This window comes from Polypterus senegalus, chromosome 7, assembly GCF_016835505.1.
Source record: "Polypterus senegalus isolate Bchr_013 chromosome 7, ASM1683550v1, whole genome shotgun sequence".
Classification (NCBI taxonomy): Eukaryota; Metazoa; Chordata; class Cladistia; order Polypteriformes; family Polypteridae; genus Polypterus; species Polypterus senegalus.
The window spans coordinates 16,421,226-16,440,028 of record NC_053160.1 but is presented as its reverse complement, the minus strand read 5'-3'; the positions used below and the strand labels follow the sequence as shown (position 1 = coordinate 16,440,028).

General features: G+C 36.6%; 1 protein-coding gene across 2 annotated transcripts in view; it reads left to right on the top strand.

The window, feature by feature from the left end:
• dennd4c (DENN/MADD domain containing 4C) overlaps positions 1 to 18,803 on the top strand; it is a 222,091-nt gene that overhangs the window by 110,134 nt on the left and 93,154 nt on the right. For both annotated transcript variants that reach the window (XM_039758252.1, XM_039758251.1), the window contains exons 5-8: positions 4,175 to 4,344; positions 5,061 to 5,302; positions 6,694 to 6,760; positions 6,863 to 6,921. In XM_039758252.1, the coding sequence (XP_039614186.1) occupies positions 4,175 to 4,344; positions 5,061 to 5,302; positions 6,694 to 6,760; positions 6,863 to 6,921 (538 nt within the window). The remainder of the gene's footprint in view (positions 1 to 4,174; positions 4,345 to 5,060; positions 5,303 to 6,693; positions 6,761 to 6,862; positions 6,922 to 18,803) is intronic.

The window sequence follows — 18,803 nt, the reverse complement described above, 5'->3', positions numbered from 1 at the left end:
TAAACTGTCTTCATGACTGAGGGGTTGTTCCGGATGAGTAGCTGAAATTCAGGGCTTTGAAATGCAGGATGAGAAACACTGGATGGGGAAATATTATTTTTCAAACCAGTATCTAAAGTAAAGTAACTGTATTGCAGAATTATGCCTTCAAGTGACTTTTAGCACTGCTGGTCTGCTTCTAGTATTACACAGTAGGAATAAAAAAGGTAGCATGCCGTGCACTAAGCCACATATAACCAGTCTACTCCCTAACCACCATGTTGATTCTTACATATTTGAGTTCTTTCCCGCAGCACAGTATTAGGCCAGAAACATCACTGGACTGCTCTTTCCTGACGATTTATTAAAAAAGATCCTTCATGTGTAAAGTACTCTTTGCTATTGAAAGATAGAAAATCATGACTGTTCTCCTTTGCCAGATTCATAGATATTGTGTTGTTGAATATCCACACGTGTTTTAAATAGAAAATTCAATCCACTGACTAAATAAATAATGCTGATTCAAAGAGTATAATTGCCAGTAACACACTTTACTTCATAATTACTACATAAACCCTGAGAAATCATAGTAAAAGACTGTTAGAAAACTGTGAAAGCCACAGTTTTTATTCCTGCTTGTAGTAATTAATCGTGGGACAGAGTCAGAGTTTGTGTGAATTGGAGAGTTGAGCACTTATGCTGAAATGTCAGGTTTGGCATGATTTAAACCAGCGTCATGGCAGCAACCTTCAGTCATGGCCTTCATTTATTTAATCATGATGAGTCATGGACAGTTGCAGCACATACCTGCAGCCACCAGTCATCTAGAATTATGTCTCCAGCAATTCTGATATACTGCTCTGTGACAAACCACGAAAAAAAAGCAGGTTTGATTTGTTTTAACTCTTTCAGGGCCTGAGTCAACTTACTCAACATATAGGAGTGAGGCAGATGTCGACATCCAGGGATAGAGGACGGTAATCAGATCTAAATGTTGACAAAACCCCCTGTTATGTTATAGCTAGGCACTCTTTGCCAGCAGTATGGTGACTGCATTATGTGTTACACTGGTGCTGTTGTTTCAGGCATACTGTGGCTACCACGGTGGTCACAGTATGTAGCAACAGATGCGTGAAACATAATCACCAGTGTAATACATATTACAAGCAGTGTAATGTGGCAATGTGCAGTATTGGCCGCTTCTAACGTTGCCAGTGGTGGGTAGTAACGAGTTACACTTACTCTGTTACATTTACTTAAGTGACTTTTTAAAAAAATTGTACTACTAAGAGTAGTTTTACTGCACCATACTTTTTACTTTTACTTGAGTACATTTGTGCAGAAGAAATGCTACTCTTACTCCGCTACATTGGGCAACACTCGACTCGTTACTTTTTTCCATTTACACATGTACGCTATATTTTTGGCAGAGAGAAGTCACCAGTGGATCTACTGCATGACTGTTTCAACAATCAGACATAGCAACAATAATCACATGACTACATTTCACCAATCAGACTTGGCAACAATAATCACTTGACTCCGTTTCACCAATCAGACGTAGCTATACAGTCACATGACCACACACAAACATCCTGCATCTTGCAGCCTGTGAAAGACTTTTTATAGTTATGCGGGGCTCCTGTTCACTGCTAAACGGTCACAGCTTCACTGCAAGAACCTTGAGATCCAACTCCTGCTGAAGCTTAACCATCACTTCACTGAGTGAAGAACAAGAACATTTTAACCAAACATGCACAGACAGTCATGGTAATGTGAGACTTTTTGTACGTGCACGAGCTGCCTTGTTCTAATGTTATTTATGATGCCAGTCCCCTACAGACTCCCTCTTCCCACATGGGAGTCTGTTGGACCCACACCGTCGATAGTTATGACCGAGATGAGCTGACATATGAGAATAATTCACTGATGAGGCCAGTGGATGGTGGAAAAAGTGCTCAAGTGCTTTTATTAAAAACCAGTCAAAACAAAAGTAAAATCCACAAAAGTGTCAATGGTGCAGTGTTCTAAAAAACAGTACATATATAAATCCATAAAAATCATTGTGAAAAGTAAGGATAAAAAAATCAATAAATAAATCCGTTAAAAATCTGAGGTTAAAATGCAACTCCTCCTGATCTCAGCCCACCTCCTTCTCATTCTCCTGGCTCACCCATTGCTCACGTAGCTGGTGGAGACTCCGCATCCACGAGCTCCTTTCGGCTGACCTCCGTCTTGGCTGCCTCCAGGCATCATGGCGAGACCGTCCGAGGTTGGCTCTCCTCCCTTTTTCCTTCGCGCTCATGTTGTTGCACCTCGGAAGCCTAGTGAGGGCACCTGCCTTGCTCGACCAACTCCACCCGAATGTTCAGTCGGGTGAACTAGCCCCTAGAGCACAACAGCTAACGCTCTTTCATGGAGCCCCAGCTCGCACTGCTTCCTCCCTCCAGGCGGCCAGATTGTCATTCCCAAGCCTGCCTTTCATGTCTCTTAACCTCTTTTCTTTTCTGTTTTTCTGTAATTCCCCCTTCTTTTTTTGTGCTGACCCATATATATACACTCCCATCACCGTGGGCCTTAATCACACACTGCAGGAAGCCAATGAAGCAATTGAGAACGATCGCACCCGCACGTGCAGATGCGACTCGCTTCAACTACCTTATTAACTCCCCGTGGTCGTGCGATTGCGCCCACGGAGAGTGACCCGGCTTTATGGATTTGAAACTGGCCTTTTTTTTTTTTTTGCTGTGGACCTGCTACACCACAAAGTGAATATACAGTATTAAACTGTCAGTGTACAGTATATCTTGTCACTGTAAGTAGTTTGCTGTGTTCAAAAATACATGTTACCTACTGTAGGTATTGGCTTCAAAAGCTTTGTTGTGAAAAGCTGATATTTTGTAAAAATGTTATTTATTTTTACTCTTTTTTTATTTTATTATTTGGAAATAGCAGAATTTGCACATAACAACATTTCTAAGAAACAAATCATTTATTATGTTTAAACAGTTACTCAGTACTTGAGTAGTCATTTCACCAAATACTTTTTTACCCTTACTTGAGTAATTTTTTGGATAACTACTTTTTACTTCTGCTTGAGTCATGTTATTTTGAAGTAACGCTACTCTTACTTGAGTACAATTTTTGGCTAGTCTATCTACCTCTGAACGTTACCATACCTTGCAGGACTATGCTGTATAATAGGTATATGAATGCACATAGTGTAGAGTTATGGAACACAAAGCACAGCGACATTTGTCATAAATAAATATTTTTTGTTGATTTATATGTAAAACCATTGTTTTTGTGCTTTTCAAAAAACAGATTTTTGGAAAAAATATTCAGCCTTTGGCAAAAATGAGAAAAAAAAAAAGCCAGCAAAGGGTTAAGTTGTAGGGGTAAGCTATTATGTGTGCGAGAAGATATAACCATTGGAAGCTCAGCTGGAAGTGTGTACAAAAAGTTCACAAGGAAATCAAGAAACTAGGTCTTTTTAACCTTGCAAACAGAAAAGATGGTTGTCTGTCTGACAACTTAAGTTACATGTTTGCCACTCCATGACAGAAAGGGAATAGACAGACTTAGATTACAGTAGAACTCATTGTACCTACAAAACATTTTATATGGGCACATGCACTGTCAGGCAGCACATTAGTTCGTCTTCAAAATGTGGCAAGCTTGCAGTACAAGTTTGAACTTGTGCTGATATGTCCTGATGGAATGGTGTTTTCTGTTATCCCCTGTGATTTCTAGTTGTGTAGTGATCCATCATCCACTGATGTATTTAATTTTCATCATGTAGTTTGACATCCTCAAGTCAACAATATCCAGCAACTGCACTTGTTAAGTGTGACGTGTTCTCAAATTTGAAGCCTTGTAGTGTTTTGCCAGCCTTAAGTGTTAGTGGTTAGTAAAGTTTCCAGACAATGAACACCTACTTTTTTAATGGGCAAGTTAAGTCAGTGAAAGTGTTGCTGGGTATCCTTTTAACAGATGTACAGTACTTCATGTCAGCTTGTTTTATCTTCATGAGCAAAACTGAAAATTCTAATTTTAAAGAATAGCACAAAGGCTTTACTAGAGAGTAGTAGAAAAACCTGCTTCTACATTAGCTAATTAATTCTATAACATTTATGTTATGTTTTCTAATTTACTTTACTCTCAAAACTTTGTTTTCTCTTATTTTGTTTAAAAGGTTTAATCTTTAGGTATCCTGAAAATGACTGCGGGTCCTTCCCCCTCTCTGAATCCGTACCTCTATTCTGCCTTCCTATGGGAGCTACTATTGAGTCCTGGCCGCCTAATACAAAGTATCCACTGCCCATCTTTTCAACATTTGTGTTAACAGTCTCTTCTGGAGAAAAGGTGAGCTGACAGTTACTCCAGTGCATTACCAGATACTGCAAAGTATGCATCTGTCCATTCTATATATAGGATAACTGAAATACATTTCAGCATATCTCAAAATAAATTTCACTTTGAGATATCTTAAAGGAATACTTCACCTAAAAATGTTTTATGTGCTTTTTACTGCATGAGAATCTCATATTTCATGCAGAGTGGAGGGGAAAAAATGTGGTGACCTGTGGTGACCAACGCTGTACAATGGCAAATGATATGAAAAGTGTCCATGAATAAGAAAAAAAAATGTCACGCCACTTACTGCATAATCAGCATGTTGGTTATATCAATCATTTATCCATTTGTATTCACAAAATGTTCAAAACACATGCTTTTTTGCTAAAATATTTTTAGTTATTTCTAGAATAATCAGTGTCTATTCTAAACACAAAATTAAAACCTCATGGAATTGATGTCTTGAATTGAAAACAAGACTCTTTACCAGTGGTTGAATGGTTATAGGCGGTTCTACAATTCAAAAAGAAGCCTCCCATGAGGTATTCACTTCCTATTTATGATGTGCGCTGATAACTTTTAGGTACAGATATACGCAACTTTCTACCTTACTAACCAATCCAAGCTCTGAATGTTGCGCCTTTGTCTTAACTTTCATATAGTCAAACCTGTTAAAACACATAAGAGTGTAAATTTGTATTCTAAATTCTTTCTATCATTCACAGGTGTATGGAGCTGCAATCCAGTTTTATGAGCCATACTCTGTGGAGCTGCTAACAGAAAAGCAGAAGCTACAGCTTGGTCTGGTCACAGCTGTTGAGAAAAAGATGATTCCTAACAAATTTGTTAATACTAACAAGTGCATTTGCTTGCTGTCACGCTGGCCCTTTTTTGAGTCCTTCCGAAAATTCCTCTTGTTCATTTACAAGTTATCAGTTTCAGGACATAACCCATTACCTATTGAAAAGTATGATTTTTATTTTCTCTTTGTTTTTTATAGAGCCGTTTTATTGTTATTAATGATATTTTTTACAATTGTAAAACATTGGTTCACAAATTTAATTTAGGCTAACTATACTTGCTGCTGACTTTCAGTCCAACCAATTGTTTAAACAGAAATCAGATACTGAATCACCTTATAACAAAAACCCACCTTATTCGTATGAAATATAGACAGATGTTCCTTAGATGTACCTTATAGTACCTTCATCAATTCATTTTCTTTTGTTTTTAAATAATTCACATCTAGTGAAATATGTTGTTTATAAGTTGTTTCCTTCAGAATTGGAAGTCAAAGAGTAGACAAAGGTGTAGAAGATATTTAATACTATGTGGGGGAGCTTATTTATACGTTTATGTTGGGTTCTGTGTACAGAGTGCAGTGAAATTGTTACTTACAGTACATGTGTTTCATTTGAATCATTATTTTCTCATTACAAAGAGACTTTTAAAAATCCTGTGATAAGATTGTTCAGCAAAATAAATAAGTTCTTGTTTTTAAAACTCATAAACTAAATTCCAGTATAAATCATATGATAATCATATGTTAAAACAAATTGATTGAGAACTGCAAAGTCCTGCAGAGGGTGATGGAACACAGTCCCCTTCTTTTCAGCACATCTTTCTGTCACATGCAGCCTTCAAATGGCAAACATAATTTTGAAAAACCTCTGCTCTGCAAAAATATACACAAACCCTAACATTTATGCCACTGGATTCAGCAACAGTTTTTTTTATCTTCAGATCAAAAGTGTGTTTCTTCTTATGTTTATCCATTTTGTTTTTTTTGTTTAGTACTCAGTATTGTATCCATTAGTTTCTGATGGAACCTTTTTTTACAGTAATTTACTTATACATAAAAATAAGAGAGCATATATTTTTGTTGAAATTGTAATGCTTCATTGTAATCTAGTTGTAATAACAGGCATATTAAATCTTTGTTATTTAGACTCTTAATTGGTTTGCCTTTTGGATTTCTAATGTTCAGTCAGTTATCATGATGGGAGATGCACAATATATATTGTACTGTTTTTGCAGTCCAGCAGAATGTGCCACTTTTTTCTGTAAAATTAAAATTGTTGAACAATGTACATCTTTGCCTAGCAGGAGCGTGTAATGTTAAGCCGGTGTTTATTATATTCTCTCTCTTGAGTTTATCATTAATTCTTAAACAATTAAATCTTAAAAACTATCACAAGATAAAAAGGAAAACAAAATACTTAAGATATTAAATATTATATGACAACTTTAAAGCCAAAGATTTGTAGAATTTAGAGCTTGAATCTTTATTTGAATTACATTTATTACACAAGTTTGTTTCTCTTTAACATTTAATTGCACTATTTTTCTGATTTTTAGGCACATTTCTCATTTTATGCACAACGTCCCCTTTCCTTCACCTCAGAGACCAAGAATACTTGTTCAGGTAAAATATTTTCAAAAATTTTAATGGCGTGTTGATTTCTGTAGAATAGCCGTCTCTGATTTATTAATTTGACTATATAATTCTATTTGTTTGTTAATCCAGCTTTCAGCACATGATGCCTTGATACTTTCTCAGCCCGTTTGTACACCTTTGCCTCTAAGGTAGGGTTTGATATTCATCATCACTTTTTAAAATAAGAAATAAAATTTTCAGAATCCTATAATTGTGTGTTAAGATAGTGATTGAGAACGGGAAAGTTTGAAATATATACAATTATCTCTGTGACTTCAATGTTGATTAATCTTAAAATGATGATTTAATTTGATGTTGATGTTGTAAGATGTTGTCTTTTTTGATATTATTGCTCATTATTGAAAATTCAAACTCAAATTTTTTTTTTTATTTCTTTATGCACCATTCATAACACAAGCTATATATAGTGGTTCAATTTTGCCACTTTTAAATGCACTATTGAGTTTTACAGACTGCATGTTTTTTATATAAATGATTTTAGCTAAACTAGCTAAAAACTGTGCTTTTGTGGGGGTCATGATGCAGGGGTAACTCTTGTAAGCTGCAATACAGAGAAAAAAAGAAAAAACTCATAATGTAATTTCTCAGTGTAGTCTCCACCCTTCTCAGTGCATTTGTGCCACCTGCCTGGGAGTGCCTGGATTCCAGCAAAATAAAAGGTTTTGTCTCGTCCTTGCAACCACTCGTACACCTCTTATTTAATGTCATCATCTGTCTGGACATGACAACCACCCAGATGTTTTTTTTTTTTTTTTAGTGGTCCAAAAAGGTGGAAATCACACAGTGACAAATCTGGGCAACAAGGAGGATATGACAATACCTCAAACTTCAGTTTCTTCAGACAAGCCTTGGTGTTCTTAGCAGTGTGTCATTGTCTTGCAGCAAAAGAAGTCCTTGAGACAGCAGTTCCCGCCGCTTGGATCAAATAGCAGGCTTCACATTGGTCTCCAGAAAGTCACAGTAACTTTCACTAATGACTGTAGTACCCCTCGGCTTGTAGTGTTCGACAATGCATGAGTGGTTGTGAGGACAAGACAAAACCTTTTGTTCTGCTGGAATCCAGGTACTTTCATGCAGGTAGCGTAAGTGTATTGAGAAGGGTGGAGACTACATTGAGAAATGAAATTATCAATTTTGTTAAGGTTTGTTCCGTTTTCTAATAAATCCCATTTTATAACTTTAGCTTGACTCCCCGTTGTATATATGAATAAAAAAAGTTTTATTTAATGATTCAGGGTACAAATGCAGGGCTTTCCTTATTATTTGTAACTCTCTTTACTCAGCCTTAATTTGAAAAAATTGGTATGAATTGGTCCATATAGTACTTCCATGAAAATTTCCCTTTATTGATACCCCAGGAAATCACTCAACAGAAGATTTTACAATGCAATACAACTGATGGTTCTGTACAACAATATAGAATCAAGTACATTAAGCTATATAATATTTATTATGTACACACATGTAGAGTAGAATTAACTGGAAATTGATTAAGGTGAACAACTTTAATAGTCTTTAATTGAAAAGTAAACACATTGGATCACATGATGTAAACAAACTGCAAAGACAGACAAATTTGCTCAGGGATGGGTTTATGTCTGTGTGCACGCCAGTCTTTATAGATCTAGGTATGTGTGTTTGTGTTTTTCATTCTCTTCATCATCTAGTACAGTGGTTCCCAACCTCGGTCCTGGGGACCCACTGTGGCTGCAGGTTTTTCTTCCAACCAACTTCTGTTTTTCATTGGACTCTTAGCCTAATTAAGTGAGTCATTATTTCCCAGTTTCTCTGTTTAGGAGTCAATGTAGAAGTTACAAACTAAGTTTGGTAGATTTTTTATTAAAAAGCAGGTGTTCTGAAGTCATTGCTGCTTTCATCATCTTGGGTGTCTGTTATGGTGGTTGTTAATTGTCACTATTAGGGTTAAATGAAGGGAGCAAACTACACACGAAAAAGGGAAAATAATAGGAAAACAACAAAAGAGAGTTAAAGCATTTGTAGCTTTAGAAAAAAATAGAAATATTTCTAAATGTCTTATAAAATGTAAAAACCACACTGTTGTGTTTTTCTGAATACAGAATAAGAAAAGAGTGAAAAAAGACCAGTTAATTAAATGAGACCAGTTTTTATTGAGTATTATCACCGTTTGTGAATCTGGTTGGAACAAAAACATGCAGCCACAGTGGGTCCCCAGGACCGAGTTTGGGAACCACTGATCTAGTATGTCCTCTTTTAGGGCAAAAAAGTTCTCAACTGTCTTCACATAAATTTCTTTAAGTGTATCTGTGCCTGCGCACTCTTGTGTACACCTCTGTGTGTACACGATGAATGAATGTTAAATTATGTATGTCAAAAACTAATCCTGCAAAACCTCTGCAAATCATTAGGTCTGGTCTCATGGACAGAAACGGACTAAAAAAAAAGTTATTTTTGGGCATAGGTCAGACTTTTTTTTTTTTGTTTGTTTGTTTTTTTTAAGGATATATAAACAATAAGCTTGGAGCCTGTAACAAGACAAACAATGTAACTGTTTGAAAAAGTTAGGAATTTTTTTAGGAAGTTATTGTTGGACATGGGTTTCCATAGACACACATTCTGACACAGTGCTAAAATGAACTTTACTCGACATTTTGAAAATAATAGAATTACTGTAAATCTGAACTTAGATCATTAGTAAATTTTTACCCCATCACTGGTGACGGGGCTTGATCAGACATCTTATGTTTTGTAGGATATTTAAATTAGACACAAAATGTCCTTTAATTAAGAAAATGTTTTTTTTTTCTTTCTAACATTCAGTATATTTTACTTTTTTCTGCTTTAGTTGCATGTTCATTTTAGTTATTCTCTATGCTATATATAAAATTGTCACCTCTTGAAAAATAAATAGCAATGCTAGGGAAAATTCTTATAGTTCTCTTCTTTAATTCAAGTATCAGGTTGATTTTTACTGTCTATTTATATGTTCAGCAAAGCAGATTTCATTGACGAACCTCAAGTGTCCTCAAGCATTTAACCAAGGATCTCATTCCCAGGTGTAACTAAACTTAAGTCCTCGCATCACAAATGTTAATAACATAATGATGAAGTTTTCCTGATAATTAATTTACATACATGAAACATAGTAAAGTTTTGCTGTACTTCTGTGCAATACTTCAAATTTGACAAATAACATCTGAAGAATTAGTCTCATAGTGTTTTTATCACTACCCATTTGTCATTCTGTCTCTTTATTCACATTCTGCTCCTACATGCCTTTAAAGATTATCAGTTTTAATAGGCCAAGTAATTTTCTACGGCAAAAATAGTGCCACTGAATCTGGGTGGTGTTGGGTATTGATGACTATAACAAATCAAAAACTAAAAACCTCTGTTTTTCATTATTGATAAATATAATAAGAAAGGAGATGCATCCTTTTCAGATTGTAATGCTTATTATATAAAGTCACAGTCCCCAGTTTGAGGAGAGAATATGTATTACTTATATAAAGTTAAAATACAGTTTTTGTAAATTTTGTTAATCTGTGCATTATTTTATACCACTGTATGGTTGCTTGTACATTCTTGCTCACTGAGGTGTTTATATATTTTTAAGCAGGATGTGGCACAGGAACAGATTAAACAAGTTGTTATTATCCATTAAAGGATTTCTGAAGAGACTTTTTAGTGTTTCAGGATCCATTGTGTTTATAGTTTGAGCTTGTCTTTTGTTTTGTTAAAATACTGAGCAAGGCATTTGAAAGATTGTCTATTTTTCATAATTAGAAAAGGTACTTTTATTGTGTCATTTTCTAGGCTAAGTTGCTAAAGTAATTAAAAATAAAAAATAAATCTAAATCCACTTATTTTGTAGCGCTTTCCTCACAGACACCAAAAAATAAATAAGGTAGCTCACCACTTTAAACCCCTCTCCTTCAAAGAGAAGGAATTAAAGTAAACAGCAGCTGCTTCTTTCATGGCCACTCCTTGATCTGGTATAAAGTCAAATCACTAACTATGACATGCATCTTTACTACCAAAAAGCCTTAACACATGCACAACACAGTCAACTTATTACTTAAAAACATAATACATAAAATATAATCTATTAAAGGTTAGAACATAGTTAAATACTTTGAATGTTATCTAGTTTCTTCTCTAATACAGTTATTATTTTACTTATTTGGGTTTGACACGTTTATCCAAGGCAACTTACAACATTTAAGAGACAGTTGTTTAAATTTCTATTGTTTTTTTCCAGTTGGAGCACAGTCAGGTGAAGTGACTTGGTCACTCAATGCTGTGGCAGAACTTGAACCCATGACTTTAGGGTTTGAAGAACAAACCATTAACTGCTACACTACACTGCCATAATGCTAAAAATGTGTTGTTTATGGTGAAAAGTATATTGCAAAATTAGGCTAATTAGGTTTACACTTGTATACAATAAATACATATTGCATTATTGTTTATTCCATGTAAATCCTATGAATATAAAATATCTGTTTTGGAAATGGGGTCTCTGTTGTTAAAACTATAGGACTTGCCTACCTTTTCACATTTATGTGTTCAAAATATTAATCCTGTGCTTATGTACTGGTGCAGGGCATGTGTCCACCAGTTATACTGTTTTTCTCTCTGTACACAGAATCTTTCTGAAAAGGTATCCATATAATTATGAGCAAATATTATAGATAAGACAAACTAAATATGAAGATGACAATGAACGAACTTGTATTTTTTTTCCTGTTCGGTTTGTATGATATACCAGTACTAAGAGAGCATCAAAAAACAAAGTTTTTACAATTGAACAGGTGCTAGCAGTGTAATACTTTTTGGTACCAGAAGTAAAAAAAAAAAAATAGCTCAGCTCTTCATTCTTACTCTCTCCGATGAGGTTGATATTCCACATATCCTCTCAATCCTCTATACTTTGACATACTGAAGAATGAGGCAAGGCAGTTAGGTGCACATTTATGTTGCACGACTATGTATTTCACTGAGGTGGTGTGTAATTGTGAGATCCGTTATTTGCTTTGGTATCATTACTGAGGTCCAAAACCTGGTATCAATACCAGTCAAAATTGTTGTATTCAGATGTGTGTGTGTGTATGTGTATGTGTATGTGTATGTGTGTGTATATATATATATATATATATATATATATATATATATATATATATACACACACACACACACGTGGACAAAATTGTTGGTACCCTTCAGTCAATGAAAGAAAAACTCACAATGGTCACAGAAATAACTTTAATCTGACAAAAGTAATAATAAATACAAATTCTATGAAATTTAACTAATAAAAGTCAGACATTGATTTTCAACCATACTTCAACAGAATTATTTAAAAAAATAAACTCATGAAACAGGCCTGGACAAAAATGATGGTACCCCTAGAAAAGACTGAAAATAATGTGACCAAAGGTGTGTCCACTAATTAGCATCACATATTGGGGTGACGGTTCATCTTTCAGCAGGACAACGACCCTAAGCACACGGCCAAGATATCAAAGGAGTGGCTTCAGGACAACTCTGTGAATGTCCTTGAGTGGCCCAGCCAGAGCCCAGACTTGAATCCGATTGAACATCTCTGGAGAGATCTTAAAATGGCTGTGCACCGACGCTTCCCATCCAACCTGATGGAGCTTGAGAGGTGCTGCAAAGAAGAATGGGTAAAACTGACCAAGGATAGGTGTGCCAAGCTTGTGGCATTGTATTCAAAAAGACTTGAGGCTGTAACTGCTGCCAAAGGTGCATCGACAAAGGCTGTGAATACTTATGTACATGTGATTTCTCAGTTTTTTTGTTTTTTTTTTTTTATTTTGAATAAATTTGTAAAAACCTCAAGTAAACTTTTTTCACGTTGTCATTATGGGGTGTTGTGTGTAGAATTCTGAGGAAAAAAATGAATTTAATCCATTTTGGAATAAGGCTGTAACATAATAAAATGTGGAAAAAGTGATGCGCTGTGAATACTTTCTGGATACACGGTGTGTATATGTATGTGTATAATAAATATATAAAAAATATTAGCTGTAGACTTCACTTGCATAATCTTAACAAGCTGGGGACAGTTGCTGTGCAGTTGATTTGTACTGTAACATACTCAACAACTCTGTCCAACCTGTCTGCGACTCACCTCAACAATGGTTATAGGGGTGGGCTTGGGTGTTCATGTGATCTGACAACCAATGAGTGCTCACCTGGCAGTACATTTCATATTAGGCAAAAACGAGAAATAATCAAAACGGTTGTTTTGGAACTCTCAAACAGAACAGAGTCACCTCTGCCTGATGTTTGATGTGTCACGATAGAATGAAACATAGACAAGCTTTAAAGCTTGGTGCTTTACTTTAAAAATGTGAAACTATGTATGCAGTCACATAATTTGGCATCCCTAGCAATTTCAACTCATGTAAAATGACATACTTCGGCAACAAGATCAACAACTTGCAGTCATCAAAATTGACATTCCTCCAACTAGAACTCATATAATGTGACTTCACCTTAAGTTGTTTATTTTTTCATTCTTGCTTCATCTCTATTTAAAACATTTTTAAATAAAGTATATCTGGTATATTTACAAATTAAATTAGATTTTCTTTGTTTTTAGAGTGGTAGAAAGGATTTAGAAATTGTTTTGCTCATTTAAAGGATTTGTTTTTAAATAATAGCTTTTTTACATTTTTTATGCAGCTTTTTCAGAGACCACACGCTTATCTCTATCACCTAACCAATCTATCCATTTGTCTATCTGAGAACTTTCAGAATGCTTGTAAGTACATGAGGTGTTTATCCTAGCAGATGTTTGTGCTTGAGATGGCCAAGAATTAATTCTGTAATCTGAAAATGATGGGAGCAAATGTGCTTGCAGCACTGTGTTTGAAAGTCCTGCTGAAACTGGTATTTTTATAAAATGTAAAGGGTTGCAGTTATTTTACCTAAATTATTAAAGGCAGCAACCTTAAACATTATGATAAATTAATATAGCAGGACTCATTGTTTACAAATGTGTTATTTCTCAAGCACGGAAGTGTTGATAATTACAGATAAAAGACTCACATAGCCTGTCTTCATTGGTGGCATTGTTTGTGCTGACAGGGTGGCTAATCTCTTGAAAATTTCCCATACACAGCTTAGTCAGTTTTGGCACATGGTCACGTGTCTAATATTGTAGTACAGGATATATCCAAACCTCTGCGTGAATAATTTAATAAAGTTCTCTTATTTTGTCATACTTTTTGGAAGTTTTATCATTAAATGAAATGTTTTTAGTTTAAAATGTATAATCAAATCTCTCTTGGAATCCAAAGTTAAACCTAAAATACCCCACCCCCATCTATTTTTTTTTCTGCACTTGCATACTCAAGTCACAGTAACCAGGACCTGCAGCTCATCTCAGCAGTATCTGGTATAATGGAAGGATGAACTCTGCACAGGGTGGTTGACCATCTTAGGTCAGGTCATATTCATTCACACTGGTCCATTTCAGACTCACTTTTTTTGAGATATGGTGAAAAAAAATGGGTGAAGGCCAACAAACATGGAAAGAACTTCACATGGACAGTGACTGGGCCAGCAGTTGAGCATAGTCTTGTAACTGCAGCATATACAATTGGTTCCTTTATTACATCCAGTGCTGCAGTGGAATGCTCCAACTCTTCATGACTCTGAATAGGAATAAGTGGGTTTAGAGAATAGACAGATAGTTGTATATATGTATTGAGAGCATTCTATACAATAGGGAGGTTAAATGAAAAGACTACATAACATTTCTCTTTCTGTCTGTGCAATCAACAGTGTAATTTTTTATGAGGAGTGAAACACATCACTGCTTAGATCTTTAAAACAATATGTTTCTTTCAAACACTAATAAACCTTTTAATATTTGATTTGCCTATGGTGTCTCTCAAGGATCAATGAGAAAGTAGTTATTTTCTTTTTATGTACCACAAGGATATGTAATTCAAAAATATCATTTTCATTGATATACTGACACCTGCCTATATTTACCATTTAAACCAAATTTAGTTACATCATGAGGTGCTTTAGTGAGAAGAACAGTAGACAAATGAAAAATCAAAGTATTTCAACTTCTGAAAAAGAAACAAAGTTCTTTCAGGTTTTATATTGAGTAGTAATTATACAGATAGGAGTCCTGTATGGTGTCTTACTATGTCAGATTATTTGATCATTGGTTTGGCTGAAATAGATGTGTTTTCTTTGACATAGCTTTAGCCATTGGACATCAGATTACAACACATTTTCAAAAACCTGCTTTATCATGGTTAGAAATGTTACAAAATTAATACCCAATATGCAGAACTTTGAAAAATGAGTTAATTTTTATTTTGCAGAATTGAACATGTAATGCTTTAATGTCCGACTGTTTGAGTCATTCATTTAAACTTACATAATTTATTACTTGGCTCCAGATGTAGACCAGCTTAAATATTTAAGGACTAGCAACTTGGCGCGCGCTACACTGCGCATTGGATGACCACAGTTGAAGGACTCAATTGTAAGGACCTCTCGTTGGGTGTCTCATTGGCACGCTTTTGCCTCTTTCTTTCGCGATCACGGCGTAATCTGTCTTCTCTCTCTGTAGGGGTTTCAGTTGCCTTTCGTTGCGGCAGAGGCGCGTCATTGAGCTAATCTGTGTGAATGCTGAGTGTCCGTTTCTTGCGAGCGACTGTCACGCCTTTGCCTCTTTGCTTCGTGATCATGCTGTAATGTGTCGTCTCTCACAGCAGCAGGTTTAGTTGCGTTTCGTTTCGGCATTGTTCCGTAAGGTCTCCTCCATACAAGTGTACATGGGTAGCTGAAGACGGAAAGGCATAGTGGGCATTGTGAAATACATGAATTGGTGACCAGGGGAACCATCCGACTTAGACGCAAGGCTCGAAATACTCAAGTGCACATGTTATTTATGATTACATTTTTTTGTTGTTATGAACTTCCCCAAAAGAGTTGATCCCTGTAAATAGTTAATAGTATATGAACAATATAATCTGTTGTAGTACAGGCGTTAATTAGCGTCACACCTCATAACCTGCATACACCACGTGTTTGGCTGTAACGCCAAAAGCACGGTGGACGCTGTAAGGGTAGGTTGTGGTTTCTGTTTCTTTCGTGATTTTTTTGTTTCATTTTATTGATTATTTAATAGGCAGAGGGGAGAAGACGCTAATATGACACTCTGTCTATTTCTTTACTTTTGTTTTGAAAAGATTTTCGGGAACTGAAAAAATAAAAGCAAAGGGGAAAGAACGGAGGGGGGTCAGCAGGAATTCTGAGAGGGGACGGACTGGGGCTTTTCTACGAGGTGGCTATACAGCCAAAAAACGCGGTCCCGGACGCGGACACCGCGCTGGCCTTTTATTATATAGATAGTTATTTGGAAACATGTAGTATATTCGCTTTAACACCCTAAGATCTCTTCCATCTGCCAGTGTTTAGAGGCTTCATAAGATTATATTTCATATTTCATTTTAATAATCTGGGTGTATTTTTAGATTGTCTGTTGCCATGTCTTTCCCTTTCAGTTTCTGTTCTCTATGCCATGTGGCATCAGATAGTATACTTTGGAACAGATATCATTGTCAGACCCTTGTGTTCTTCTTCTCAGATTACAGGCAGTCCCTGGGTTACGTATGAGATAGGGACTGTAGGTTTGTTCTTAAATTGAGATTGTACGTAAGTCAGAACAGGTACGTTATTTTAATAAATGCTATTGTTGAACGACTGTAACCAAGTGCTCTGCCAATGAATGATGGAGTTTCACCTCTCCCTGACCTTTTTATTTCTACTTTATTTTCATTGGTGATGGTTTTTCTCTTCTTTACTGTATCACCAGCACTTGCATCAGATTTGTGTTTCAGAGACATTGTTGAAGGGTGAAGACAAAAGGTTAAGATGAGCTGTTCTGCACAGCACTGTACATGCTATCACAGCAGGAAGGCACCTGTCGTCAACACGCCTGATGTACTGACAAGAGACAACTTCTTCCTATTTGTGTAGTAGTACAAGCAGGCTTGCTATTGAGAATGAATGGGGGTTGCGAGGGGAAGTTCACCACTCACCCACCACATAGTCACCTGCACTACAGTATGCTGCCTGCAGCGTCCACCTACCAAGAATGAACAGGGTGCGGCCAAAGGCGGGTAGTGAATCGCCCACCACCCCCCCCATTCAACGGGCAGCCAACCGAGGCACACTACAATGCTAACCCCCGACGCACTGTTCACCCTCATTGGCCTCCGTTCAGCCACAACCTGCGTCCAGTCAGGAGCAGTAGCTGCAGTGGTGTGCTGGGCGGGTAGCGAACCACCCCATCAAGCCTCCGTCCTGCACACGAGCGACAGCTGTGGCCCCGGTGACTGTGGACCATGGGTTACCGCTTGCCGGCGGGAGCTGCCCGAGGGACACTACACTGCGCAAGCAGCAAAATCGCCCACCTCCAGCCTTCATCCAGCCACTGCTTGCAGTGTCCCCAGGCCAAAGATGACGGAGTGGCAGTTACTGAGGCGCGTGTGTCGCAGCTCCGGCACCGTTCGTAAGTCATAGATCAGATAACTTGGGGACTACCTGTGTATTACTTTGCCTGTGCAAGTGTCCATAGTAGGGCTGAGTGGCCAGGAGATGATGATGCACATTAAGTCAAGACTATTTATGTGTTTGTAAAATACATAGTATTTTCTTTCTAAAAGTAATACTTTTAAGTCTCCTTGGTTAGGCAGTTCCTAGGTCCTACTATGGACACTTTGCAGCCCATTATACTGTATATGCAGGTGTGCATGCATGTGTCTATGAGAGCACATGTGTCCATCCTTTACTGTGTTGTAGATTTAATTTTAAATGGATACATTTGCCAATTTTGCTCAACAGTCTACACTTGGTATCTTAAAACACAAAGTGAAAACATGTTTTTGGAAATGTTGGCAAATTTATCAAATATCAAAACAGAAGTCTCTCCTTTTAAGTATTCAGACCCTTTGCTGTGAAACTATAAATTGTAGTCGGGTGCATCGTGTTTCCTGTAATTATTCTTGATGTGTCCAGAACTTGATTGATGTTCATCTGCTCGAAGTTATCATCCCATTACTTGTTCCGTGAAAAAGGCCTTTTTTACATTATTTTTCAGATTTTTGGTAATCTGAATTTTTTTACATTTTCTAAAAGTTTACTCTTTACCTTTGTATCATTTCAGTTTTTCAATAGATACAAACTGCTTAAAGTTCAATAAAAATAACAATAATTGGTGTGTGTGTGTGTGTATATATATATATATATATATATATATATATATATATATATATATATATATGTGTGTATGTGTGTGTGTATGTATGGTATGTATTGTATTGTATGTATGTATGCCCTCACTCACTGACTCATCACTAATTCTCCAACTTCCCGTGTAGGTAGAAGGCTGAAATTTGGCAGGCTTATTCCTTACAGCTTACTTACAAAAGTTGGGCAGGTTTCATTTCGAAATTCTACGCGTAAGGGTCATAACTGGAACCTATTTTTCTACATATAATGTAATGGAGTTGAGTTGGAGATGGCGTGGGGGCGGAGTTTAGTGTGACATCATCACGCCTCCTACGTAAGTGCGTAGAGAACAAGGAAGAACTCCAAACAGCGATGAGCACAAAGCGCCATTTCACAATTGAGAAGGCAGAAAAACATTATGAAGCAAATGATGCATACAAGCATATTCATAAGTACAGCTACTGCGGAAACAAAGCACCGCGTGAACCGTAAGTTTATATTAAATTAAGTTCATAGACAGGCTGCCACTAGCGTTTGTAATTTAGTGCCTGCCCATATAAGGCCGTCCATCAGCGGCAATCCAATACAAACACTGCCGGTAAATATTCACGTGTGAAGGACTGTGCTTATGCAGAGGAAGATGAGATGGTCAGGGTGGTGTTTGGCACAAACTCATTGAAACTGCGAGAGAAACTTTTAAGTGCGGGTCTTAGCTGACATTACGAGATGGCACCAGCACAGC